At 42.7% G+C, this 27,214-nt stretch overlaps 1 protein-coding gene across 3 annotated transcripts in view; it reads right to left on the bottom strand.

Annotated features, from left to right (window-relative positions):
- atrn (attractin) overlaps nucleotides 1-27,214 on the bottom strand; it is a 329,788-nt gene that overhangs the window by 84,350 nt on the left and 218,224 nt on the right. The window contains exon 27 of one of the 3 annotated variants that reach the window (XM_080194724.1): nucleotides 19,297-19,704. The exons of the other annotated variants lie outside the window; for them this stretch is intronic. Coding sequence (XP_080050850.1) covers nucleotides 19,696-19,704 — 9 coding nt within the window. The 3' untranslated portion in view covers nucleotides 19,297-19,695. Of the gene's footprint in view, nucleotides 1-19,296; nucleotides 19,705-27,214 lie in introns of those variants that run through there. 3 annotated transcript variants of the gene reach the window in all.

Below are 27,214 nucleotides of genomic sequence, written 5' to 3'. Positions count from 1 at the left end.
GCAGATATTCTACAAAAACAAGGTTATTGAAAGTGAGGTTTCAGAACTAAACCTGCAAGATAATTCCCTGAGGAATGATGATAACCCTGTACAAGCAATAAGGGGAAGAATAATTCAGATTGCAAAACATCAGAGCAGCTTTACTGGAATGATACCAGAGATAAAGGGCTTCAGTTATATGAAGACACTTGAGAAGGCAACACTGTTCTCCTTGGGACAGAGAAGGTTAAGGGATGTAGAGATAACAGAGATGATCAAAGGAATTGGATAGCATAAGTGAGAAGTTTTTAACCGGCAGGAAGGTCAGTAACAAGAGGACACAGATTTATGTTAAGTGGTAAAATAACCATTGGTGAGATTAAGAGAAATGATCTACACAGCAAATGATTATAATCCAGAATGTACAGTCAAAGAACAAAGAACAGTACAGCACAGGAACAAGCCCTTTGGCCCTCCAAGCCTGCGCTGCTCATGCGCCCAACTAGACCATTCGTTTGTATCCCTCTATTCCCAATCTGTTCATGTGGCTATCTAGATAAGTCTTAAACCTGGGAAAAAGCTTCCCACTGTTTATCCTACTGATGCCGCTCAAAATTTTAAACACCTCTATTAGGTCACCCCTCATCCTCTCTCTTTCCAGGGAGAACAACCCCAGTTTACCCAATCTCTCCACATTGTTAAGACCCTCCACACCAGACACATCCTGGTAAAGCTTTTCTATACTCTCTCCAAAGCCTCCACATCCTCCTGGCAGTGTGGCGACCAGAACTGGACGCAGTATTCCAAGTGTGGCTTAACCAACGTTCTATATAGCTGCAACATCATATTCTATGCCCTGTCCAATAAAGGCAAGCATGCCATATGCCTTCTTCACCACCCTCTCCACCAGTGCTGCCACCTTTAGGGATCTGTGGACTTGCACACCCAGGTCCCCCTAGTGTGTCTACACTCCTGATGGTTCTGCCATTTGTTGCATAGCTCCTCCCTACATTAGATCTACCAAAATGCATCACTTCGCATTTATCTGGATTAAATTCCATCTGCCATTTCTCCGCCCAATTTTCCAGTCTATCTATATCCCGTTGTTCATCACTATCCGCAAGTCCAGCAGTCTTTGTGATGTCCGCAAACTTACTGATCACACCAGCTACATCTTCTTCTAAATCATTTATATATATCACAAACAGCAGAGGTCCCTGTATAGAGCCCTATGGAACACCACTAACGATGAACTCTTCATTCACCTGACAAAGAGGCAAACTCCGAAAGTTGTGAGTTTACTATCGAATAAATTGGTTGAACTTTAACCTGGTGTTGTGAGACTTCTTACTGTGAACACCACTAGTCACAGACCTCCAACTGGAAAAAGACCCCTCCACTGCTACCCTCTGTCTTTTATGGCCAAGCCAGTTCTCCACCCATCTAGCGAGCTCACGTTTTATCCCGTGAGATTTAACCTTTTGCACTAGCCTGCCATGAGGGACCTTGTCAAATGCTTTTCTAAAATCCATACAGATGACATCCATGGCCCTTCCCTCGTCAATCGTTTTTGTTACCTCCTCAAAAAACTCAACCAAGTTTGTAAGGCATGACCTCCCTCGTACAAAACCATGCTGTCGGTCGCTAATGAGATCATTCCGTCCTAAATGCGCATATATCCTATCTCTAAGAATCTCGTCCAACAATTTCCCTACCACAGATGTCAAGCTCACTAGCCTATAATTACCCAGGTTATCCTTGCTACCCTTCTTAAATAACGGGACCACATTTGCTATCCTCCAATTTAGGAGTCTCCTTAATCCCGTCTGCCAAGGACATTTCATGACCCCTTTTTGCCCTTCTAATTCCCTGTTTGAGCTCTTTTCTACTTTCTCTGTATTCCTCCAGTGTTCCAACTGTTTTTAGCTGCCTGGACCTTATGTATGCCTCTTTTTTCTTTTTGATTAGACCCACGATTTCCCTGGTTATCCATGGCTCTCGAGTCTTACCTTTCCTATCCTTCCTTTTTGTAGGCACATGCCTGTCCTGCAGCCTTATCAACTGCTCCTTAAAAGACTCCCACATGCCAGATGTGGATTTACCCTCAAACAGCCTCTCCCAATCAACAGCCACCAAATCCTGCTAAATCTGGCTGTAGTTAGCCTTCCCCCAAATCAGCACATTACCCATAGGACAACACTCATCTTTTTCCATTACTATCCTAAAGTTTACAGAATTGTGGTCACTATTTGCCACACGGTCCCCTACTGAAACTTTGATGACCTGACCGGGCTCATTCCCCAGTACTAGGTCTATTATAGCCCCCTCTCTATTTGGGCTATCAACATATTGTTCCAAAGAACCGTCCTGTATGCATTTTATAAATTCCTCTCAGTCCAGTCCCCTAGCCCTAAATGATTTCCAGTCTATACAAGGGAAATTAAAGTCTCCCACTACAACTACCCTATTTTTTCTGCACCTATCCAGAATCTCCTTACATATCCGTTCCTCAACTTCCCGTGGGCTGTTGGGAGGCCTGTAGTATACACCCAGCATACTGACTGCACCCTTCCTGTTTCTGAGCTCACCCACAGTAACTTGTTACATGACCCTTCTAAATTGTCCACCCTCTGTACCACTGTTATATGCAGTCCAAAAGGGTAGCAAATTTAATGCTAACTTTCAAAAGGGAATTGGATAAATACTTGGGAAAACATAGAAACTAGAAGCAGGAGCCATTTGGCCCTTCGAACCTGCTCCGCCATTCATTTAGATCACGACTGATTATCGAATTCAATATTTTGATCCCCCACGACCCCCCATGTCCCTTGATCCCTTTCACCCCAAGAGCTATGTCTAATTTCTTCCTAAAATCAGACAATGTTTTGACCTCAACTATATTCTGTGTCAGTGAATTCCACACATTCACCACCCTCTGGGTTAAGAGATTTCTCCTCAGCTCAGTTCTAAAAGGTTTACCTTTATCCTCAAACTATGACCCTTAGTTCTAGACTCTTCTACCACTGGGAACATTCTTTCTGAATCTACTCTGTCTAACCCTGTTAGACAAACAAACAGCTTCTTTCTGCACTGTAAGATTCTACAATATTACTACATGATCACAATCTATCACTATTCAGCTGAATATTTTAAAAGCACCTTCAAAACCCAGAACATGGTTTTAGTTTGAATGTAACACAGGCAATGGCCAGCCGTTACCACTGGAATATATATTCTAGAGTTATTTTACATTGTTACCAAGCAGCGAATTACTAGCAAGACCTTAATTTTTATAGCTAGCTTCACATAACCAGTCCTTGCAAATACTACCACTTTCACTGGCATTTAAGTTCAATATCTGAGGGCAAATAATTTTGTCCGAACACAGAGAAATCACCATATTTGTTCAGATTTCTGAAGAAGTACTGATTTTGCATCTCTTTACAATAATCGCTCAACACGCAGTGACCATCAGGAGAATGGTTCCTTCTTTACTGCACAAAGATCACTTGCACTTCTGACAGCACAGTCATCCCCAACACTGTGGCAAAGTGTTAGGCTGGGTGGCGTTCTTCAACTCCAATCTTAAATCTACAATCTTCTGACTCAGTAAGATGCGTGTTATCAACTGAGTCAAGCTAACATTAGTATTTTGTGAGCTCCCATGAAGTTCAATTTGAAATTAGTTTGAATAGTCTTGATCCAATTCTTCATATGCATGTGTTCAAGCACTGAAATTCCATTAACTCAACACCAAATGGTTCTAAACTGGCAATCTCACACTATAGCATTGCCAATACAGAGGATAGAGAAATGGTTTAGGTACGGATTGGGAGATTGACTCTCGTTTTAGGAAGCTTAAGCTGACCTGGAAATACTCAACACAGTAGTATTGAGTATCAAAGCAGAAAGTGTTCATTCTCCAGCACAAAGATCCTACAACTTAATCAGCACTAACTTCCTGGAAAAAAAAAGTCACCTTTGACAGTCATAGTTTTGCTCTTTTCTAACCCTCTTTCTAAATTATGTTGATTCTTATATCTTAGGTTACACTCAAAGTGAATTCCTACCAGCAACACCTTTGTCTGGAGATTTTGATAAACCTTCAGTACATCCACTTGAGATCTCATTTCACATTTCAAAAATGATGAAATAGTACATGAGGCCTTGCTTGGAGTTTAAAATATGAAGAACATATATTACATAGATCCTGGATAGACAAATACTTTGACTGTAGTGGCTTCCCTTGTGCACAGATAAAATAATAAAATTCACAACTTTGAAATAGAATATTTAAGATGGAGATGAGAAATCTTTTCTCTGAGGATCATGAGTCTTTGAATATTTTTAAGGCAGAGCTAGATAGATTCTTGATTAATAAGGGGATGAAAGGTCAACGTGGGTAGGCAGGAACGTGAGGTTGTAGTTACAATCAGATCAGCCACAATCTTATTGAACGGCAGAGCAGGTTTGAGGAACAGAGTGGCCTAATCCTGCTCCTAATTCATTTCTTCATACATAACAGATTTCTGCTCCCCCATTGTATTTTTTAAGAATGCCCATAGATTGTTCTATAACCTGAACAAGTAGCACTTCTCAGATTTTCAATGTTTGACCTCCTAATTTCAAAAATGAACTGTCAAATTTTAAATGAACTAATCACAACATCTAGATATGTTTGAAAATTGTATTGTATTCCCAATAAAGGTTGCAATGTGTGCTGCAGTAAGTTGAACTATTTGTATAGCAATCAGCATATTTTGTTGGGGGAAATAGAAAGGATTCCCACATGATATGCAAAGCGAAGAGGTGAAACTGGACTTTTGGGAAACACAGGCTCTGAGTAAACTCAAGGGGCTAGAAAACTTGTGCTGCTGCTGTGTTACAATGGCATCTTTCTCAAGCAACACAACACAGCATTTATGAAACAGAAACTAGAAGCCAGGAGGAGGCTAGTCAGCCCTTCGAACCTGCTCTGCTATTCATATTAATCATAGCTCATTATCAAATTTAACATCGTGATTCCCCCTTCTCTCCATATCCCTTAATGCCTTTAGCTCCAAAAGCTATATCTAATTTCTTCCTGAAGTCACATGTATTGGTCTCAACTGCTTTCTGTGGTATTGAATTCCACAGATTCACCACCCTCTGGGTGAAGAAATTTCTCCTCACCTCCGTCCTAAAAGGTTTACCCCTTATCCTCAAACTCTGACCCCAAGTTCTGCACTCCCCCATCATCAGGAACATTTTTTTCTAAATCTATCCTGTCTACTCAGAGAGTACTGTTCCTTTGTAAACTCAATAATCGTGCAAATATTTCATCCCTTTACAGAGAAAGGGCAGGGATATGGGACTAGCTGAGGACTTCTTGCAGAGACATGATATAGACACAGTGGACTCAATGGCTGCTTTCTGTGTTGTATCTGTGCTTTGATTTGATGATAAATCATTTAAATTCACAAAAGGGATTCTCTGCTGAGAGAGGCCACAGTTTTAGTGATGTGCCCTCCCCACAATAAGTCAGAGGTCAACAAATGAATATTGTGAGACAAAATAAAACCCATCCCTAGTTACTACTCATGAGAGTGAACACATAAATGATACATTGATAGCCAATCCTCCCTTGATGGTTAACTACCATCACGGAATTAATTAAATCAGCTGCTGAGAAGGCACATTTGCATGTGAAGTCATGGATTGCACATTGGCTTATATCTTAAAACTGTTTTAGAACGTTAATGATTTTAATTAACAAGCTGGTTTTGCAAGGTAGTATTTAATGAGAACTTTGTTTTAAATTTACATCACTGTTTAGTTTGACTTTGAGATTCTGAAATATAAAGAGAAACAGGTTTACAAAGCTTCAATCCACAGGATTAATGCGTCTTGAATTTTAGAAGTAGAGTTCAAACTAAGAATCCATATTAAGTTTAAAGTTTATTTATTAGTATCACAAGTAAACTCACATTAACATTACAATTAAGTTACTGTGAAAATCCTCCAGTCGCCACACTCCGGCGCCTTTTCGGGTACACTGAGGGAGAATTTCGCATCGTCAATGCACCTAACCAGCGTGTCTTTCGAACTGTGGGAGGAAACCACGCAGACACGGTGAAAACGTGCAGGCTCCGCACAAACCCAAGTGACCCAAGCTGGGAATCGAACCTGGGTCCCTGGTGCTGTGAGGCAGCAGTGCTAACCACTGTACCACCACGCTGCCCATATGCTGTGCTGTGAAAATAACTTTAAAACAAACATGAGAATGATTTAATAAATTGGCATGCACCATGTTGCTTTCAATGATGAATGCAAAGCAGGTAAACACCATTTCGACAATCAACCAACAAAACAAATCTCTGGACAGACACATGCCAAATTATTTGCAATGGTTACAGAAAGGAGGAGGGTTGGTATACATGAGGAAAATGTTAAACCTGTGGCAGGATGAGGTAAGGGCAGCAGGGTTTTTGATGAACTGATGTTTGTGGAGGAAAAGGATTAGAAAACAAAATGCCAAGGGCTTGGAATAGTCAATTACTGAGGTGATAAAGATACAGTTAGAGACTTTGGCAGCAGATCTGCTGAGACAGTTGGAAGCTTGACTCAAACAGGGTGCTGAGTTTGTGACCAGCTTTTAATGTGATACAGGTAGAAGAAATCAGCAACACAGTTTGGAGTTTGTGGCAAGGGATGAAAACAATGGCTTTGGTCTTTGTCAGGAAACAATTGTGGCTCAAATTTAACCAGATGACCCACAAGTAATATGAAAATACAGAGGCATAGAATGAAGGAAGAGGCAGAGCTTACCATTATCAGTACAGATGCAGAAGCTGACTCCATGGCTTTTAATATCAAGGTAATACTAGAGGTAACCAGAACTAATTGCAGATGTTTTGGCAATGGCTGGATAGCTAAAAGTGGGCAGTCCAACTCAATTGGACAATGGAGAGATGTTGGAACAGGACAGAGCAGTTTAAAACATCAAAAGCTGCGGAGTGATTGAGAAGGACAAGGACAAATAAATGCACCACAGTCACAAGTGCAGTCATTGGAAGTCACAATGGCACAGAGGAGGCCATGCTGTCAATCGATTCCATGCTGGTCGTCCGTGAAGTAATCCTGTCAGTTGCACTTCTGCACTCTATACCACAGTCGCCAAATTCATTTCTCTCAAACATTCCTACAATGTGCAATAGTTTTTGTCTGTCTGGTCTGATTCAATTGTTCTTTCTCAGACATGTATCAGCTGGTGGATTTATTTGGTGGGTGGTGCTGGACATTCCTGAGGTTGGTTAATCAGATATCTTAAAACTTTTGTCAAATACAGGCACTGAGAGAAACAATTTTTTGATTCATCTGATACAGAACACCTGGGCTAAGATGTATAGTCCTCCGTTTAAAGTGAGGGTGGGGGCTTGAGGCAGGTGAGATAATGCGCATTCACCCATCCTTTACATGAACCACAGGGTAGCCAATTTACTGTTAAAGAACAAACCTTTGGAAGAATATTCCTGGGGGCACAGAGTTAAATTCTCAGATGAAAAATGAGAGATTGAATTGAAGTACAAGAGAATTATTTTCCCAAGAAGTTCAACTGTGTGATTTCCCATTTGGTGATAGCATTGATATGTTCAATATTATTTGTTATTTGAAAACTATTCTTCGTACCAAAAATTAATTCTCACTCGTTTTTATGAAAGCGAACAGGTCAATTAAAATAATACATCAACTTCATTGGGATAAGAATGAATCTGGGCCAAATAAATTGTAATCAAAGGCGTGCAGTCAAACAGTATCCGAACAAAAGGCTACCTTCAAAGAATAGATAGTTTCAGCACATGCAACATAAATTCCCACAAAGGTAGGGCAAACAAATCCAGAATTCCATGATGAAAAGTGATCAAGATTAAACTCAAGAAGAAAAATTGTGCTTATAACAGATGTCAGATGAATGATACAAGGGAGAAACTGGCTGAATGTAGAAGGCTCAGAGGGGAAGTATATATTGTATATATATTTAAAAAGGGCAGCAAGTTGCTTTAAGAACTGATAACATGATTTGATTTGTGTCACATGTATTAGCATATAGTTAAAAAAAATGATTGTTTCTTGTGCGTTATACAGACAAAGCATACCGTTATAAAGAAGGAAAGAAGACAGTGCAGAATGTAGTATTACAGTCATAGCTAGGGTGTAGAGAAAGATCAACTTAATGCGAGATAGGTCCATTAAAAAGTCTGATGGCAGCAGGGAAGAAGCTGTTCCTGAGTCAGTTGGTACGTATCCTCGAATTTTTGTATCTTCTTCCTCCACGGAATAAGGTGGAAGACAGTATATCAAGCTGTGTGGGTTCCTTAATTCCGAGGCAGCGGGAAGAGTAGACATTGTCAATGGAGAGGAGGCTGGTTTGAGTGATGGATTGGGCTTCGTTCATGACCCTTTGTAGTTTCTTGTGGTCTTGGACAGAGCAGGAGCCATACCAAGCTGTGATACAACCAGAATGAATGCTTTCTGTGGTGCATCTGTAAAAGTTGGTGAGAGTCGTAGCCAAATATCTTTAGTCTTCTGAGAAAGTAAAGTGGTGGGCTTCTTAACTATTATGTCAGCATGGAAGGACCAGGATAGGTTGTTGGTGATCCAGATACCCAAAATATTGAAGCTCTCGACCATTTCTACTTCGTCCCCGTTGATGTAGACAGGGGCATGCCCTCCATCATGCTTCTTGAAGTCGATGACAATCTCCTTTGTGTTGTTGACATTGAGGGAGATTATTGTTGCCGCATCAGATTCTCCAGCTCTTTTTGACAGTACTCTGTCTCATCATTGTTGAAAACTGTTTTCTTCAACAATAGATGCTGAAGTTATAACAGGCAGATTTCCAGGAAATTGATTCAGTCATCAAATAACATCAGATCTAAATCTACCTTTTCAACTCAGGAAAAAGTTCCCAATGAGAAGTTCCTATTCAATGGCAATAAACAAGGAAAGGCTTTTGACAAAATTTGTATTTATATTCCTGGTCTGTTGTTATCATCTTTAGTGAAAAAAAACTAGAAATCCTATATCTCAATTTGCAGTGAAGCTACTCATTTGACAGCTATGTTTTGCAGGTCTCTTAACATCAAACAATGGCATAGGAGGGAGAGGGATATTAACATGGGAGGAGTATGGGGTGTCTTGGGATGGAGGAGATAGCTTGGGAAGGGAAGGTGGGATGGAGGGGAGAATGAAATTGGTTAAATATACTAATTTGAATAATGTTTTGAAGGTCTTTGATCGTTTTCTTGCAAGAACAATTATCTCCACTTCTATTACCTTCCTGGCAGCAAGTTCCAGATCATTACCACTCACTGCATCAAAATTCCTTCCTCACATTTCCCCCACAGCTCTTGTCCAAAGTCTTAAATCTATGTCTCCTAATCCTTGCAGTATCAATGGAAATACCTTATCTTCGTCTACCTTATCCAAACCTGTCATAATCCTGCACTCCTCTCTCAAATCTCCCTCAATTTCCTTTGCTCCCAGGAGAACAACTCAAGCTTCTCCAACTTAACAACATAGCTAAATTCCCTCATCCCTGGAAATTCAATAAATCTCCTCCACATTCTCTCAAAGGATCCTCACAACCTTCCTCAAGCGCGGTGACCAGAATGGACACAATTCTCTATCCAGAACTTTAGAAAGGTTCAGTATTACTTCTCCGCTTTTCGACACAATGCCTCAATTTATGAAGCCCAAGATCCCACGTGCTAAGCTAACTACTCTCTCAATATGTCCCTGCCTGCTTCAAAGGCCTTTGTCCATGAATCTCCAGGTCCTTCTGTCCTTGCAAATGCTTTAGTCTACACTGTGTTCTCTCTCCATCACTTCTGCTAAAATGCATCAACTCACACTTCTCTGTATTCTCCCATAGACCACTTGCCTGTCCTTTCTGCAAGCCTAACTATGTCCTGTTGTTATCAATTGGTATCATTCTCAATTTGCCACACTTCCAAGTTTGGCAACATTAATAAATTTTGTTCTGTATTCCAACATCCAAGTCATTTAGACATTTCTGAAAAACACAGGTCCCGGTGTTGACCCTTGGGGAACACCAAAGTCTACCATCCTCCAGCCTGAAAATCAACTGTTGCATAAAAGAGTGAACCATTGAAATGGTAGGCACCATCTGTTTTTGCTAGGATTTCTTGAAGAATGCCCACATTGCCATTCGAAAAGGATGTATACTGATTGAGAATAACATAAAATCAACAATCTATCGCTCCTCTCAGTGAAGAAGACCAATAATCCTGTCTTTAATTGGACAGCCTATGTAGCCTGGGCCTTGCCATTTGATGTCTGATAGACAAAGGTTCGAGGGCTGAAGTCGGTACATTAGAACATAGGAATTAGGAGCAGAAGTAGGCAAATTCAGCCCTTCGAGCCTGCTCCGCCATTCAATCAGATCATGGTTGATCTCTCCCTGGTCTCAATCCACCTCCCCACCTGTTCCCCATACCTTTTCTTTATTAGAAATATATCTATCTCCTTCTTGAAACAATTCAATGTCTGTAAGCTAACAGCAGCTCCAATGTCAATTTAAAGCTGGCATCGAAGGCATAAACTTGCACTGTAGAAACATAGAACAGTACAGCACAGTACAGGCCCTTTGGCCCTCAATGTTGTGCTGAGCTGTGTTCAAACCCGAGCTATCCCACTCCCTATCATTCTGGTGTGCTCCGTGTGCCTATCCAATAACCACTTGATAGTTCCTAAAGTGTCCGACTCCACTATCACAGCAGGCAGTGCATTCCACACCCAACCACTCTCTGAGTAAAGAATCTACCTTGGACTCTTATCTCCTATATCTCCCACCATGGACCTTAAGTTATGCCCCCTCGTAAAGCTACATCCATCCAAGGAAATAGTCTCTGCACATCCACTCTATGTATCCCCCTCATCATCTTATAAACCTCTATTAAGTCGCCTCTCATGCTCCCCCTGCTCTAAAGAGAAAAGCCCCAGCTCCCTCAACTTTTCCTCATAAGACCTACCCTCCAAACCAGGCAGAATCCTGGTAAATCTCCCCTGCACTCTTTCCAATGCTTCCACAACCTTCTTATAGTGAGGTGACTAGAACTGAACACAATATTCCAAATGTGGTCTCACCAATGTCTGGTATAGTTGCAGTACAACTTCACAACTCTTAAACTCAAACCCCCGTTAATAAACTCTTAACACACTATAAGCCTTCTTCACGGCTCTATCCACTTGAGTGGCAACCTTCAGAGATCTGTGGATATGAACCTCAAGATCTCTCTGTTCCTCCACATTCCTCAGAACCCTGCCGTTGACCCTGTAATCCGCATTCAAGTTTGTGCTACCAAAATGAATCACCTCGCACTCATCAGGGTTAAACTCCGTCTGCCACTTTTCAGCCCAGCTCTGCATCCTATCAATGTCTCTTTGCAGCCTGCAAGAGCCCTCCACCTCATCCACTACTCCACCAATCTTGGTGTCATCAGCAAATTTACTAACCCACCCTTCAGCCCCCTCTTCCAAGTCATTGATAAAAATCACAAATAGCAGAGGACCCAGCACTGACCCCTTGTGGTACACCGATGGTAACTGGCCTCCAATCTGAAAATTTTACTTCCACCATCACCCTCTGTCTTCTATGATACAACCAGTTATTTATCCAATCGGCCAAATTTCCTTCTATCCCACACCTCCTTATCAAACGCCTTACTAAAATCTATGTATACGACATCAACTGCTCTACCTTTGTCCACACACTTAGTTACCTCCTCAAAGCATTCAATCAAATTTGTGAGGCAGGACTTACCCCTCATGAAACTGTGCTGAGTATCCCAGATTAAACTGCATCTTTCCAAATGGTCATAATTTCTCAAGACCCTTTCCATTAACTTACCGACTACCGAAGTAAGACTAACTGGCCTATAATTACCAGGGTCATTCCTATTTCCTTTCTTGAACAGAGGAACAACATTCGCCACTCTCCAGTCCTTTGACACAATCCACGTGGACAGTGAGGACCCAAAGATCAAAGCTAAAGGGTCCGCAATCTCATTCTTTGCTTCCCAAAGTATCCTAGGATGTATCCCATCTGGTCCAAGGGACTTACTGACCCTCAGGTTTTTCAAAATTGCTAATACATCTTCCTTCAGAATATTTACCTCCTCCATCCCATCAGCCTGTATCATGCACTCATCCTCAAAAACATGGCCCCTCTCCTTAGTGAACACTGAAGAAAAGCATTCATTCAACACCTGTAATTGACCAGCTCCTCTGCTCTCCCTCGGGATACTGTCATGGGATATTTTACATCTACTGGAGTACAAATAGGGCCTCAGTTTAATCAAAATTGTAGTACTCCTTAGTGTTGCACTGGTGTGTCATCAGCCTTGATGTTTGTTCTTAGGTTCTGGAATGGGATTTGAACCAATCACTTTCTGACTCAAGGTCAATGTGCTAACAACTTAGATGCAATAATTAGAAAATGAAGCAGGCTCAGCGCAGCTGAACAGATGCTCGAATTCATAGTGACAAAGTCATCCACGAGCTCCTCCAACTTGTTGTTGGAGTTCAAGGTGTTAGGGTCAAGATAGACATTCACAGAAAAGTTTGGAGGTGGGAAAAAAAATGGACTGGATTAACTTTGCTTTTGAGGATGATTCTGGCATAGTAATAAAACACAGCAGGGGAAAGGAGACCTAATAGTGCTGGATGTGGTTTAGTCAGATTACCTATAAAGACCCGCATTCCAACCACTATTTTGTAAATTGAGTTTGTGTCTCTATATGCCCTGTTTGTGAACAAAACTCCAACTCACTTGATGAAGGGGCAGCACTCCGAAAGCTTGTGGCTTGTGCTACCAAATAAACCTAATGGACTTTAACCTGGTGTTATAAAATTTCTTATTGTTCCTTAGTAGCTGAGGGAGCATTCTCAATACAACTGCTGTGTCACAATGACATCGCAGTTATAGTATAAATGCAGCTTCAATCTGAAGGCAGGTCTGATTTAACATCTCCAAGCTCAGTAAGATTTCAAACAAAGAAACAAAGAACAAAGAACAACCCAGCACGGGAAACAGGCCCTTCGGCCCAACGAGCCTGCGCCGCCATTTCAACAAAGCCTTTTCCTACATCTACCCTGCCCCGTGTGTATGTGAATGGTACCCCTAATGTAGCCAGATTCAGGGGAGAATAGTGTAGGGTCAATTTGGTACACCAATCAGCCTAAGAGCACATCTTTGGGGTGTGGGAGGAAACCAACGCAACTACAGGGAGAATGCGCAAACTCCCACAGACACAGGCCCAAATCCATGTATCTGCACAGCTAGCAGTGATAGTCACTGAGCTGTTGTGGTGCCCGTCTGCTGGTCCAGAATTAAGCACACACCACGACACGACGTACTAGGCCACTCTCGAAACCTCCAAGAGCAGCCCATGCACGACCCACCGTGTGCATGCCCCTCGTTTGACAACAAGGTGGACCGACACCTGTGGATTAAAAGAGACAAAACATTAACATGTAATATTACATTTCCAGTGTCGTCCCGAGGCTCTGACCCTTTCTAATACCGTCTACTATAACCCTCCATCCCTGTTTCACCCATGTGTCTATCTAAGTAAACCTTAAACAAGTCCAACGTGCCTGCCTCCACCACCTTACTTGGTAGTGCGTTCCATACCCCCACGACCCTCTGCATGAAAAACCTTCCTCTAGGATCCAAATTATACTTCTCCCCCCTCACCCTTAGATCGTGACCTCTCACAATAGTTGTCCCCAGTCTAGGGAAAAGCCTGCCACTGTTGACTCTATCTATTCCCTTCATTATTTTATACACCTCTATCAGATCCCCCCTTAATCTCCATCTTTCTAAGGCGAAGAGCCCCAGTTTTTCCAATCTTTCCTCGTAACTCAGTCGTTCCATACCAGGCAGCATCCTGGTAAACCTCCTCTGCACTCTCTCCAGGGTCTCCACATCCTTCTAGTCGTAAGGTGACCAGAACTGGACGCAGTACTCCAAATGAGGTCTAACCAACATTCTGTACAAATGAAGCATTAGACGACAGCTCTTAAACTCTATACCCCTTCCTATAAAGGCTAGCATTCCGTAAGCTTTCTTCACAACCTTCTGGACCTGTGTTGACACCTTCAGAGACTTGTGCACCTGCACTCCCAGGTCCCTCTGTATTTCTATACTCTTAATCGGTCTACCTTTTATCATGTAACTCCTCCCTGCATTATTCCTTCCAAAATGCATCACCTCGCATTTGTCAGGATTAAATTCCATCTGCCATCTATCTGCCCAATATACCAACCTATCTATATCCTGCTGTGTCTCCTAACAATCTTTCTCAGTATCCGCCAATCCTGCCATCTTGGTGTCATCTGCAAACTTGCTGATCACACCACGTACGCCCTCTTCCAACTCGTTTATATATATTACAAAGAGGAGAGGTCCCAGTACTGAGCCCTGCGGCACACCACTGATGACTGACCTCCAGCCAGAAAAGGACCCTTCTACTACTACTCTCTGTCTCCTATTGCCCAGCCAGTTTTCATTCCATCTAGCTACCTGTCCTTGTATCCCATGTGCCTTAACCTTTTCTGCCAGCTACCATGAGGGACTTTGTCAAATGCCTTACTGAAATCCATATAGATGGCATCAACGGCTCGCCCATCATCAACCGTTTTTGTCACCTCATCAAAAAATTCTACCAGATTCGTAAGGCAAGACCTCCCCTGAACAAAGCCATGTTGCATATCCCTAATCAGATCGCAACGCTCCAAATGCTTATACATCGTATCCCTAAGAATTTTTTTCCAATAATTTTCCTACCACCGATGTCAAACTCACTGGTCTATAATTACCAGGGTTATCCCTACCACCCTTTTTAAACAGCGGTACCACATTAGCTACCCTCCAGTCCTCTGGGACCTCACCTGTGTCCAAAGAAGAGACAAAGATTTGCGTCAGAGGCCCAGCAATTTCATCTTTCACCTCCCGAAGCAGCCTGGGATAAATACTATCAGGCCCCGGAGCTTTATCTGTTTTTATGTTACCTAAAAACCCTAGCACTTCCTCCCTTGTAATGGATATTTCCCTCAAATGTTCTACAGCTCCCTCCAAGACATTACACAACACCAAACCCCTCTCCTTCGTGAATACCGACGCAAAGTATTCATTCAGGATCTCCCCCATTCCCTCAGACTTGATGCATAGCTCCCCTCCTTTGTCCCTAAGAGGACCAATTTTCCCTCTAACCACTCTCTTGCTCCTAATATAAGAGTAAAATGCCTTTGGATTTTCCTTAATCCTATCAGCCAAAGCCATTTCATGCCCTCTTTTCGCCCTTCTAACTCCCCTTTTAAGCTCCCTCCTACTCTCTCTATATTCCTCCAGCGCTCTCTCCGTTCCCAGTTGTTTCAACCTAACATATGCCTCTCTCTTCTTCCTGACCAAGTCTTCAATACCCCCTGTAATCCATGGCTCTCTAATCCTGCCTTTCCTATCCTTTCTCTTTGCCGGCACATACCTTTCCTGCAACATTATCAGTTTGCCCTTGAAAGCCTCCCACTTACCAACCGTGGATTTGCCAGATAACAACCCCTCCCAATCAGTGTCCTTCAGCTCCCTCCTAATCCGGCTATAGCTCGCCTTCCCCCAGTTCAGCACCCTCCCCTTTGGACGGCACTCATCCCTTTCCATTTTTATCCTAAAGTAGACAGACTTGTGGTCACTGTTAGCCACATGTTCACCTACCTCAACCTCACCCACCTGCCCCGGCTCATTACCCAACACTAAATCCAGTATAGCCCCCTCCCTAGTCGGGCTAGTTACAGACTGCTCTAAGGACCCTTCCAACACACATTTTACAAACTCCTCCCCATCCGTACCTCCAGCTCTAGGCACCTTCCAATCCAATCCAGGAAGATTAAAGTCACCCACTACAACCACCTTATTCTTTCTGCACCTATCTAAAATGCCTCTGCAAATACCTTCCTCCACTGACCTCGGGCTGTTGGGTGGCCTATAGTATACCCCTAGCATCGTGAACTCTCCCTTTTTATTCCTCAACTCCACCCACAGCGACTCAATCCCTAACTCCTCCATATTATCCTCCCTCTGCACTGTTGTGATGTGCTCCTTTACGAACAACACCACCCCACCACCTCTCTTTAACCCTCCTCTGTCACACCTAAAACACTTATACCCAGGAACATTCAGCTGCCAGTCCTGTCCTTCCTTTAACCACGTCTTCGTCACTGCCACCACATCTAAATTCCTCACAAACATCAAGGCCCTAAGCTCATCCGTTTTACCTGTCACACTCCTCGCATTGAAACAGACGCAGTCCAACCCACCAGGCCCACTCGGAACCTCCTTCCCCCTGATAATTTTCCTTTCACCCAAACCTACCCTATCACCCAACTCACTCCCGACCCCAGTGTCTAATGAGCTGTCAGTCTCATCCCCACCCCGCCTCCCTATTAGTTTAAACCCTGCCTAAACACTCTAGCTAACCTCCCTGCTAAGACATTTGTCCCCCTCCCATTCAAATTTTCCCCATCCCTCCTGTACAGTTGCCCTTCTCTCACAAATACTTCCCAGTGGTCTACAAAAATAAAGCCCTCTACCTTGCACCAATCCCTCAACCATGCATTAAGCTGCATGATCTCATTATTCCTAGCCCTGCTGGTACTAGGCAGCAGCCCAGAGAATGCTACCCTGGAGGTCCTGCTCTTCGGTTTGGACCCCAACTCCCTAAATTGCCTGCGTACATCTGCCCTAATCTGCCTTCCTACGTCCCTCTCACCTACGTGTATTATTACTTCTGCCTGGGTCCCCTTCCCTTTCAAAATTCCCTCTATCCTCTCTGATATGTCCTGTACCCCTGCTCCAGGGAGGCAGACTACCATCCTGGAGTCACGCTTTTGCCCACAGAACCTCCTGTCAATTCCTTTGACCCTCCCATCCCCCACCACTATCACATTGCCAGCCCCCTTCCTTCCCTCTGAGTCATTTTGGCCCTCCAGTCTTTCTTTTTGTACCCTTGTCGATGCCTTTTGGGGGGCCACTGGGGTGGTCTTTGGACCAGGACCATTCTTCTTCTTCCTCTTAACAGTTGTCCACCCATCCTGTTCCTCAGCCCCTGGGACCTCCGTTTGTTCATGGTTCCTAGCCATTAGCTCCTCATTCTCCCTGACCAGAAATGCATCCTCTAAACATACCTCCAGTTGCCTGACCCGGGCCCTCAAACGCTGCAGCTCTAACACTTGACACAGATGTGGGCCTTCGGGAGACGTGATGCCTCCAAGAACTCCCACATGCGGCACCTAACACAGCTAACGCTCCTCCCCATAGCCTCTGCCATGTCCCAACCTCACTTGGATTTGTAGGCGCCAAAATGTAACACGGGAAAGACAGAAACTGCAACTCACCTTGCCTAAGCCTGCTCTCGCCTAAGCCCAGCGAGCCAAAGCCCTTATACCTCTCACTCAGCTGCCCGCTGACTATTACTGCCTTCTTTTTATAGCGCCCCGCGCTCTCCCTTCCCAACTAGCCCCTCGCCTAACTTCCGGTACAGAAGTAAAAAGTACTCACAGAAACCCCGCGAACCGGAAATGCAGTCAAAAAGCGTTTAAAGTAAATCCAACACTCACCACAGCCTCGAGGAAGCCTTGCTCTATTTCACTAAAAGCTAATTTCAAGCCTGAATACAAGTTTGGCATAAACTGCTTTACACAGCTTCTCTAAACTTGCAATGTTAACATGAAAACCAATGCAACAATCTTTTTCTTGACAATGTAGTATGTCAAGCGAGTCAGTTAACTGCTTCTGTTTTCAACCATGCTTCATTTATAAAGAAAAAACATTACTTTTGACTAAGTTTGCCATGTCTGCATTGCTGCTTTCGCAGCTCCATGTTTCACCATAACTTTTTAACTTTGCTTTAAATTTACTCAATTTTCTCAGTGTCAACATCCAGCTGGTCAAAAAATATGAAGCTTTGCCAATATCCGGATCTCCTGAAAAAGGAAGTGAAATCACTCTTTTCTTTGAGCACTAAGGTCACAGCCAAGGGACATGGGTGTAACAAGACCAACGTACATGTCAAGACCTTGCCCTGTTTTATGGTTGTAAATGAATTTCTCCAAATTTAGACCAACTTCGGAGTGGCACAGTGGTTAGCACTGCTGCCTCATTGTGCCAGAACCAATGTTCAATTCCTGGCTTGGGTAAATATCTGTGCAGAGTCTGCACGTTCTCCTCATCCTGCATGGATTTCCTCCCACAGTCTGAAAGATGTGGGGGTTAGACGGATTGGCAATGCTAAAAAACTATCCCTTAGTGTCAGGGGGACTGGCTGGGGTAAACGTAATGGGTTATGGAGATACGGCCTGGGTGGGATTGTGGTCGGTATAGACTCGATGGGCCAAAGGGCCTACTTCTGAGCTGTAAGGTTCTATGATCGGGCCAAATAAACTCTTTTCATGTACATTCTTCATATGTATTGAGTGGACTGAACTTTTAGATCTAAATTTTAAATAGGGCAAGATAATACATATTTCAAGCCAAATCTACCAGAACCAAGTGGAGGTTTGAGATCATTTTGTTAGTGCAGGGAATTGCAACATAAGACCATAAGACATAGGAGCAGAATTAAGTTGTTTGGCTCATTGAGTCTGCTCCGCCATTCAATCACGGCTGATATTCATGCATTCAGTAATTCCAGAACCACCTCTTTAGCCATTAATCTTCCAATTTTCCCATCTAGGTTCTCCACCTGCCCAGACACTGAAACAAATGCTGGACGCTTTTGCCTTAACCCGGACCGTAATCTTTTTTTCACAGCTGCAACATATGGCCCCGCAAAGCTCAGCTGCTAAAGAATACAGCACATCTGCGAAACCTCCAGGTACATTCCCCAAAGCCTACCTGTCAAACAACAACATTTCACCACTGCAAACAGTCAGAAGTAGAGCCACTCAATTGTACGTAGCTAAATTCTATGAACTAAAAATCTAGTGGCACTATACTCTGTTCTCTCTCTTCCATTTAGGCCAATAGGAAGTAGACTATTTATGTTCTGAAATGGAACTGACATAATTCCAAAACTTGAGTTAGCTTTACTGCTGTTCAGATGTGTAAAGCACTGACAGGAAAATCCAAGTGCTTTTGTTTTTTTTTAAATCACTCCTCAGTTGAATTGAAGTAAAAGACAGATGTGTTTGCAATTCAAACAATATTCCAATGAGATTAACAGTCACAAGCTATTTTTTAATCAAAATTAAGTACCACTTCAAGAGAAATCGCAGCAGTATATACAGCAAGGACAGTGTATTGCAATACATAAACTCTGCACAGTCCTTCAGAAGGTTACAAACATGACTTGGCAACAGCAGTAACTGTTGTTCAACTAAAAACAAAGGAGAACCAAGCAAGTGACTCAAATAATTGCACCCAAGATGCAATACACACATAGCCATTAATTTCAAACTATACTGCATAGTGGAATAGTGGTTAGTACTGCTGGCTCACAGGGCCAGGGACCAGAGTTTGATTCAGGCTTCGGATGACTACATGGAGTTTTCACGTTCTCCCCGTAGTCTGCATGGGTTTCCTCTCAGTGGGATGCTCTTTCGGAGTTGGTTCAGATTCGATGGACTGGTCAGACGGCCTTTTTCTGCTCTGCAGGTGTTCTATATTACCTGGCGAAGTAAGTTAATACATTGTTTTGCTTGACTATTTCTATATCAGCTTTAAGTATACGAATCTCCTCAGGGTTAAAAACAAACATATCTCTGATACGTGGGGGACACTCAGGACAAATGAGCAAAGAAAGCCCAACATGTTCTCTCAGGACACCAAGGTTTTGAATCATTTGAAGAAAATATTACATTCCAAGAAACTGTAACAAAGAAATTCCTGAAGGATACATTACCTTCCTGTCAAGCTTTCCTAAATCGATTCCAATTCCTGTTTGTCGTCTCCTGTGATTTTTCTTTGCTTCAATCTTTTTTTTAAATTTGGAAATTAATCTGACCAAGTGGTTTACTTGTGGAGAACAAGTGTTGGGGAGGGAAATGAGGCAATTGAAGTATGAAAAACCTTTCAAAAGACAGAAAGAGAAGTAACGAGGCAGATCAAGAGAACATCAGATGGTGGCCCTCTCATGGGTAGTTGCTGGGATGGGGGAGGGTCACAAGTTCAAAATCAGAGCAGCAATGGGAACTGGCTTGACTTTAGGACTCAGAAGCAACCAAGTAAACTTGGAACACAGCCTTTGGGATTTTGTAAAATACTACAAGTCACAATGGCATACATCCTTGTCTAACAGTATAAACTAGATGAGCGTGAATGCTATATTTTAATATTTATTTAAGAACAAAGAACAACCCAGCACGGGAAACAGACCCTTCGGCCCAACGAGCCCGCGCCGCCATCTTAACAAAGCATTTTCCTACACATACCTTGATCCGTGTGTATGCGTATGGCACCCCTATTGTAACCAGATTCATGGGAGAATAGTTTACGGTCAATTTGTTGTACCAATCAGCCTAAGAGCACATCTTTGGGGTGTGGGAGGGAACTGGAGCACCTGGAGGAAACCCACGCAACCACAGGGAGAATGTGCAAACTCCCACAGACACTGCCCCAAATCCATGTATCTGCACAGCTAGCAGTGATAGTCACTGAGCCGTTGTGGTGCCCATCTGCTGATCCAGTTTTAAGCAAAGGATCAGTTTACTGTGGCTTTTATTTCTGCCCAACTTCAATTTTGCAATGAACAATCATACACCCATATTCGAGGGACATATTATGGCTCGACTGTTAATTCAGTAACTCAGCTAATGTTCTGGGCACTGGATTCAAATCCCACCACGGCGGATGATGGAATTTGAACTGAACAAAAAAAATCTGGAATTAGAAATCTACTTGTGGCCATGAAACCATCGTCAATTGTCAGAAAACCCATCTGGTTCGCTAATGTCCTTTGGGGAAGGAAATCTGCTGCCCTTACCCAGTCTGGCCTACACGTGACTTCAGAACCACAGCAATGTGGTTAACACTCAACCATCCTCCAAACAAAGGCAACTAGGGATGGGCAATAAATGCTGTGATGTGGAGATGCCAGCATTGATCTGGGGTAAGCATAGTAAGAAGTCTCACAACACCAGGTTAAAGTCCAACAGATTTATTTGGTAGCATGTAGCTTGTGCTACCAAATAAACCTGTTGGACTTCTTACAATAAATGCTGGCCATCCGGCGATGCCTGTGTCCCACGAATGAATAAAATATATCCGATAGTAGAATTTCCTGTTGCTTCCAATTGCACATCCCTGTTCCAATTGCTTATCTGCTACAATTTCCTTAAGTTCACAAGAACTTCAAGAATGAACCATTGTCTATAATTCAAATATATATGTATTTTGTTTCAAATATTCCTCTACTAATTTCCTTTTTTAGTTAACATACGAGTCAAATTAGCAATGTAAAAATAATCCCCTCAAAACAGTTTTTTGAGAAAAACCTGAGCTTCAGTACACTTAGTATGAAGGCATTGCAAGAGTCAGTGAACATAAGGTAAGAGGTCGGAAGTTGAGTATTTTTTTCCCCCAATCTTGTGATTGATTAGTTTCCAGACACCAAGACGTGTTCCTACGAGATCAACTTGGACAAATTCAGTATACCTAAGTTAGTTAACACACACAAAACATCTGTATGAAGCAGCTTTCTAAATCTGATTTAAAAATGAAAATTACAATTGCTGGCTGGATTTAACATGGGAAAAATTTTAAGTACTGAAACATTATACAACCCAAAGGAGAAAGGAAACATACAGCACCACTTATGTATTTGGAATGTCCATTAAAGAGAGAGAAAGATAAAGAGGAGAGCCTAGCATGGGCAGACAAGTGGCATATGGGATTTAACACAAAGTGTGAGGTGATATAGTTTCACGCAAGGGATAGGGAGAGGCAATACATCCTTAATGACATGCTGTACAGGGAGAAAGGGATCTTCTTGTTCATGTACATAAATCTTTGCAAGCAGCAGGACATACTGGGAGAGTAATTAGCTCCAAACCCTTCCACAAGAGAATTCCCTGTTGCTTTCAATTGCATATTCCTGTTCCAATTGCTCATCTGCTACACTGCAAGCTGAGAGAGGAGGAAAACCCAGATTGAAAGGCAACCTATTTCCTTGCCTTGGCAATTTAAGTTAAGTATCCCATGAGCCTTTTTAACCACCTTCTCTATCTGTGCAGCTGCCTTCAAGGATTTTTGGACACACATCTCAAAGTCCCTCTGGTCCTCTGTGCTTCCTAGCATTCCCCTAGCATTGTGTATTCCCCTACTTGGTTAGTCCTCTCAAAACGCATCAAGAATCACTTTTCAGAGCTAAATTCTACTTGCCACTACACTGCCCATCTGACCAGCCATCAAAACCAACCTGTTATCTACGGTTTTCCACAAAATCTTTCAACCATCACCCTCTGCTTCAAAGCCAACTTTGGATCCAATTTGCCAAATTGCCCTGGAATCCATGGACTCTTACCTTCTTGATCAGTGTCCCATGTGGGACCTTGCCAAAACTCCTTGAAGTCCATATAAACTATTTGAATCATTGATAGTCACAGTGTGAAGTGCCTGAAGATTGAAGAGTGGCAAATAAGACCCTTGTCAGACCCCACTTGGAGTACTGTGCGCAGTTCTGGTCGCCTCACTCCAAGAAGGATGTGGAAGCTATTGAAAGGGTGCAGAGGAGATTTACAAGGATGTTGCCTGGATTGGGTGGCATGCCTTATAAGGATAGATTGAGGGAGCACGGTCTTTTCTCCCTGGAGAGACGAGGGATGAGAGGTGGCCTGTTAGAGGTTTATAAGATGTTGAGAGGTATAGATAGGGTGCATTCTCGGAGGCTATTTCCCAGGGCTGAAATGGTCGCTATGAGAGGACACAGGTTTAAGGTGCTGGGGTACAGAGGAGACGTCAGGGTAAGTTTTCACTCAGAGAGTGGTGAGTGAGTGGAATCGGCTGCCGTCGGTGGTGGTGGAGGCGAACTCGCTGGGGTCTTTTAAGAGACTTCTGGATGAGTACATGGGATTTAATGGGATTGAGGGTTATAGATAGGCCTGGTAGGTAGGGATATGATCGGCGCAACTTGTGGACTGAAGGGCCTGTTTGTGCTGTAGTGCTCTATGTTTGAAATGTTGTACCTTTGTTTAAAGAGGGCTGTACGGAAAAGCCTGGGAACTACAGGCAGTGAGCTTCACATCTGTTGGAAGGTATTTTGAGAGACAGGATCTACAGGCATTTAGAGACACAAGGACTTATTAGGGACAGCCAGCATGGCTTTGTGAGTAGAAAATCATGTCTCTCAAATTTAACTGAGTTGTTTTGAAGGGGTAACCAAGAAGGCAGTTGATGTTGTCTACATGGACTTTAGCAAGGCCTTTGACAAGATATCACATGGTAGGTTGTTGCATAAAGTTAAATCTCACAGGATCCAGGGTGAGGTATCTAAATGGATACAAAATTGGCTTCTTGACAGAAACCAGAAAGTGGTTGTAGAAGGTTGTTTTTCAAACTGAAGGCCTGTGACCAGAATTGTGCCTCAGGGGTCAGTGCTGGGCCCACTGTTATTTATCATTTGTATTAATAATTTGGATGAGAATATAAAGGGGCATGGTTACTAAGTTTGCAGATGAAACAAAGATTGGTGGCATAGTGGACAGTGAAGAAAGTTATCTCCAATTGCAACAGGATCTTGATTAATCGGGCCATTGGGCTTACTAATAGCAAATGGAGTTTAATTTAGACAAATGCAAGATGATGCATTTTGGTAGATTGAACCAGGGCAGGACTTACTCAGTTAATGGTAGGGCACTGGGGAGAGTTATAGAACAAAGAGATCGAGGCATACATGCATAACTCCTTGAAAGTGGAGTCACAGGTGGACAGAGTGCTGAAGACAACATTCGGCATGCTTGGTTTCATTGGTCAGAACATTGAATACAGGAGTTGGGACGTCTTGTTGAAGTTGTACAAGACATTGGTAAGGCCACACTTGGAATACTGTATGCAATTCTGGTCACCCTATTATAGAAAAGATATTATTAAACTAGAAAGAGTGCAGAAAAGATTTACTAGGATGCTACTGGGACTTGATGGATTGAGTTATAAGGAGAGACTGAATAGACTGTGACTTTTCTCTGGCACGTAGGAGGCTGAGGGGTGATCTTACTGAGGTCTATAAAATAATGAGGGGCACAGACAAGGTAGATAGTCAATATATTTTCCCAAGGGTGCGGGAGTCTAAAACTAGAAGGCATAGGTTTAAGGAAAGAGGGGAGAGATACAAAAGTGTCCAGAGGGGCCATTTTTTTCACACACAGGGTGGTGTCTGGAACAAACTGCCAGAGGTAACAGTAGAGATGGGTACAATTTTATCTTTTTAGATAGTTACATGGGTACGATGGGTATAGAGGGACATGGGCCAAATGCAGGCAATTGGGATAAGCTTTGAGGTTTTAAACAAAAAGGTGGCATGAATAAGTTGGGCCGAAGAGCCCGTTTCCATGCTGTAAAAAAAAACATGAACTGAACTGCCCTCATCTAGGCACCTAGTCACCTCTTCAAAAAATTCAATCATTTTTCTTAGACATGATCTCCCCTGACAAAGCCATGCTGAGAATCCTTGCCTCTCAAAATGGAGATTAATTCTGTCCCTTGGAACTTTTTCCAATAATTTCCTACTGATGTTAGCGTCAGCATGAGTTAAACCCAATCCCTTTGTTCTTCGCTGGTCCCCAATTATTTCCTGGTGACCTGGACTTGGAGCCTTTGTCTGTCTAGCTAACTTTGTTTCTTAAGCAGAGACACAAAACCGGTTTTATTGATTAGCTCTGCTGCCTGGCCATTTTTGTTAATTATCCCTTTTTTAAAAATTGTCAATTTATTGCTTTTGACATTGGTTTTTCAAAACTTTGTTTTTGAAATTTACATTTAATTTGTCAAATCTTAACTTTCAGAAGTGTGCTCACTGGCCCCTTGAATGAGAAAAAAATTTGAAATACGGCATCATGTAAAAATTTTGGACCACCTCAAAATAGGAGTATGGCATCCAGGTCTGGTTTCCACTTCTTAGAAGGCATAGAAGAGATCTGCTAGAATGGTTCCACAGATGAGATATTTTAGTTACAAGGTTAGATGTGAGAAGCTGAAGTTGTTCACTTTGGAGCAAAGAAAATTGAGAGATTTGATAGTGATGTACAAGACTGTGAGAGGTTTATATACGGTAGTCAAAAGATATAGGAGGGGTTGTGAGGAAGAACTTAACGCAGTGAGTGGCATTGATCTGGAACTGGCTGTCTAGGAAGGCACGAGAAAGCAGAAAAAAATCAATTATTTCAGAAGGAAATTGGATGGGCACTTGAGAGAAACAAACTTGCAAGGCTACAGGAATCGAGTAGGGGAATGGGACTAGCTGGTTGCTCAATGAAGAAATGTATGGAATCCACACGGCAAGTGACCCTTTGTTTCATTATAACTCAAAGACTATAAAGACAAGGCTAAGAAAAATCAGAGAGAGAGAGAGAAAGAAAGGAAAAGGCAAAGATCTCACAGATTACAATTTTGAGTTTCATCCATAGCTTCATTTTGTTGGGAAACAGGCTGGATATAGTGACATTAAGCATTGGTGCTACAATGTGACAAATTTTGTTTGTTAACTCTTCTGTAAAGTGCTTTGCAATGTTTTGGTTCGCTAAAACCACAACATAGATATAAGTTGTTGTTGGTGCTTTAATCTCCATTCCAATGGGTTGCTCAAGGCAGCTACAAAGTGTAATTTGAGGAGTGAACTGAATAGAGGCCAGACAGCCCCACACACAGATCAAATAAAAACTAAATCTTCAGAGAATATCTGTCCATCAGTCTGCTTTCTTGCGTCTCCTGAGAGCAACTGAATAGTGCCGATGAAGGCAAATGAAATACGACAGCTGTGACAAGTACAAAACTTAGGGAAACCAAGTAAGGATGAATATGGAAAGGATATGGAGAAAAAAATGAGTGAAATCCATTTCTTCCAACATGAAGCTGTATAATGAGCCAAGAGACTTCAAGTTGCAGTATATTATTTACTGAAAATAATTATTCACAGCATGCAAGGTCAGCAAGACTGGTTCTTTAAAAAACATACTGCCCATCTCCTAATTGCCTGAGTTGTTGTTGCCGGGCTTTCTTTTTGACCATTATCGTCACACTCCAGAGACTTGTACACACAATCTAGACTGACAGAGTCCAAGGGACATACCTGCCAGACTGAGTCTGCAGGAGGTGGTGAGGGAAAACAGATAAAACATACTTGACTTCATCCTCACTAACCTGCCTGCTGCAGAGGCATCTGTCCAAGATAGTATCAGTAACAAATGGCCATCATGTCAAATGCAATAGATTTGGATAGTAGAAACTTAAAACTGGGCATTCATGAGGCGCTGTGATCCATCAGCAACAGCAGAAGTGGACTTGAGTACAACCTGCAAACTCACAATTCGGCATATTCCCCCACTTTACCATTACCTCCAAGCCAGGGGATCAACTTGGATTCAATGAAGTGTGCAGGTGGGTGTATCAGGAGCTGCATCAGGCATAACTATAAAGGAATGTCACCTGGTGAAGCTACAGGACAGGACTACTTGCATGCCAAACAGCATAAACAGCAAACTATGGAGCTTAGTGACTCAACAACGAACAGATCAGATCTAAGCTTTGCAGCTCAGGCACATCCAATTGTGAATGATTGTGGACAATTAAACAACTCACTGGAGGAGGAGGCTCCACAAATATTGCCCCTATCAACGATGGGGGGAAGCCCAGCTCATCAGGACAAAAGATAAGACATTTGCAACAAGTTCCAACTAGAAGTGTGGAGTGGATGATCCAGCTGAGCAGAGGCTCCCGACATCACAGATGTCAGCCTTCAGCCAATTCAATTCACTCCAAATGATATCAAGAACCGGCTGAAGACGCTGGATACCGCAAACGTGAACTGCACACACCAAAGCATCAGCAGTGGGAGAACCACTGCTTGTACCAGTGAACACAGTGCAAACTAAGCCCATGTGCTCCAGCTGTATGTTTATTCTGCTAACCTATCTATGTCCAGTTACCGTCGATGACATTGTCCTCACTGACTGTGATACCTCCAAGTTT

This window comes from Carcharhinus amblyrhynchos, chromosome 1, assembly GCF_965287045.1.
Source record: "Carcharhinus amblyrhynchos chromosome 1, sCarAmb.v2.hapA, whole genome shotgun sequence".
NCBI lineage: Eukaryota > Metazoa > Chordata > Chondrichthyes > Carcharhiniformes > Carcharhinidae > Carcharhinus > Carcharhinus amblyrhynchos.
The sequence above is the reverse complement of the archived record's forward strand: the minus strand, read 5'-3'. Positions and strand labels throughout refer to the sequence as shown.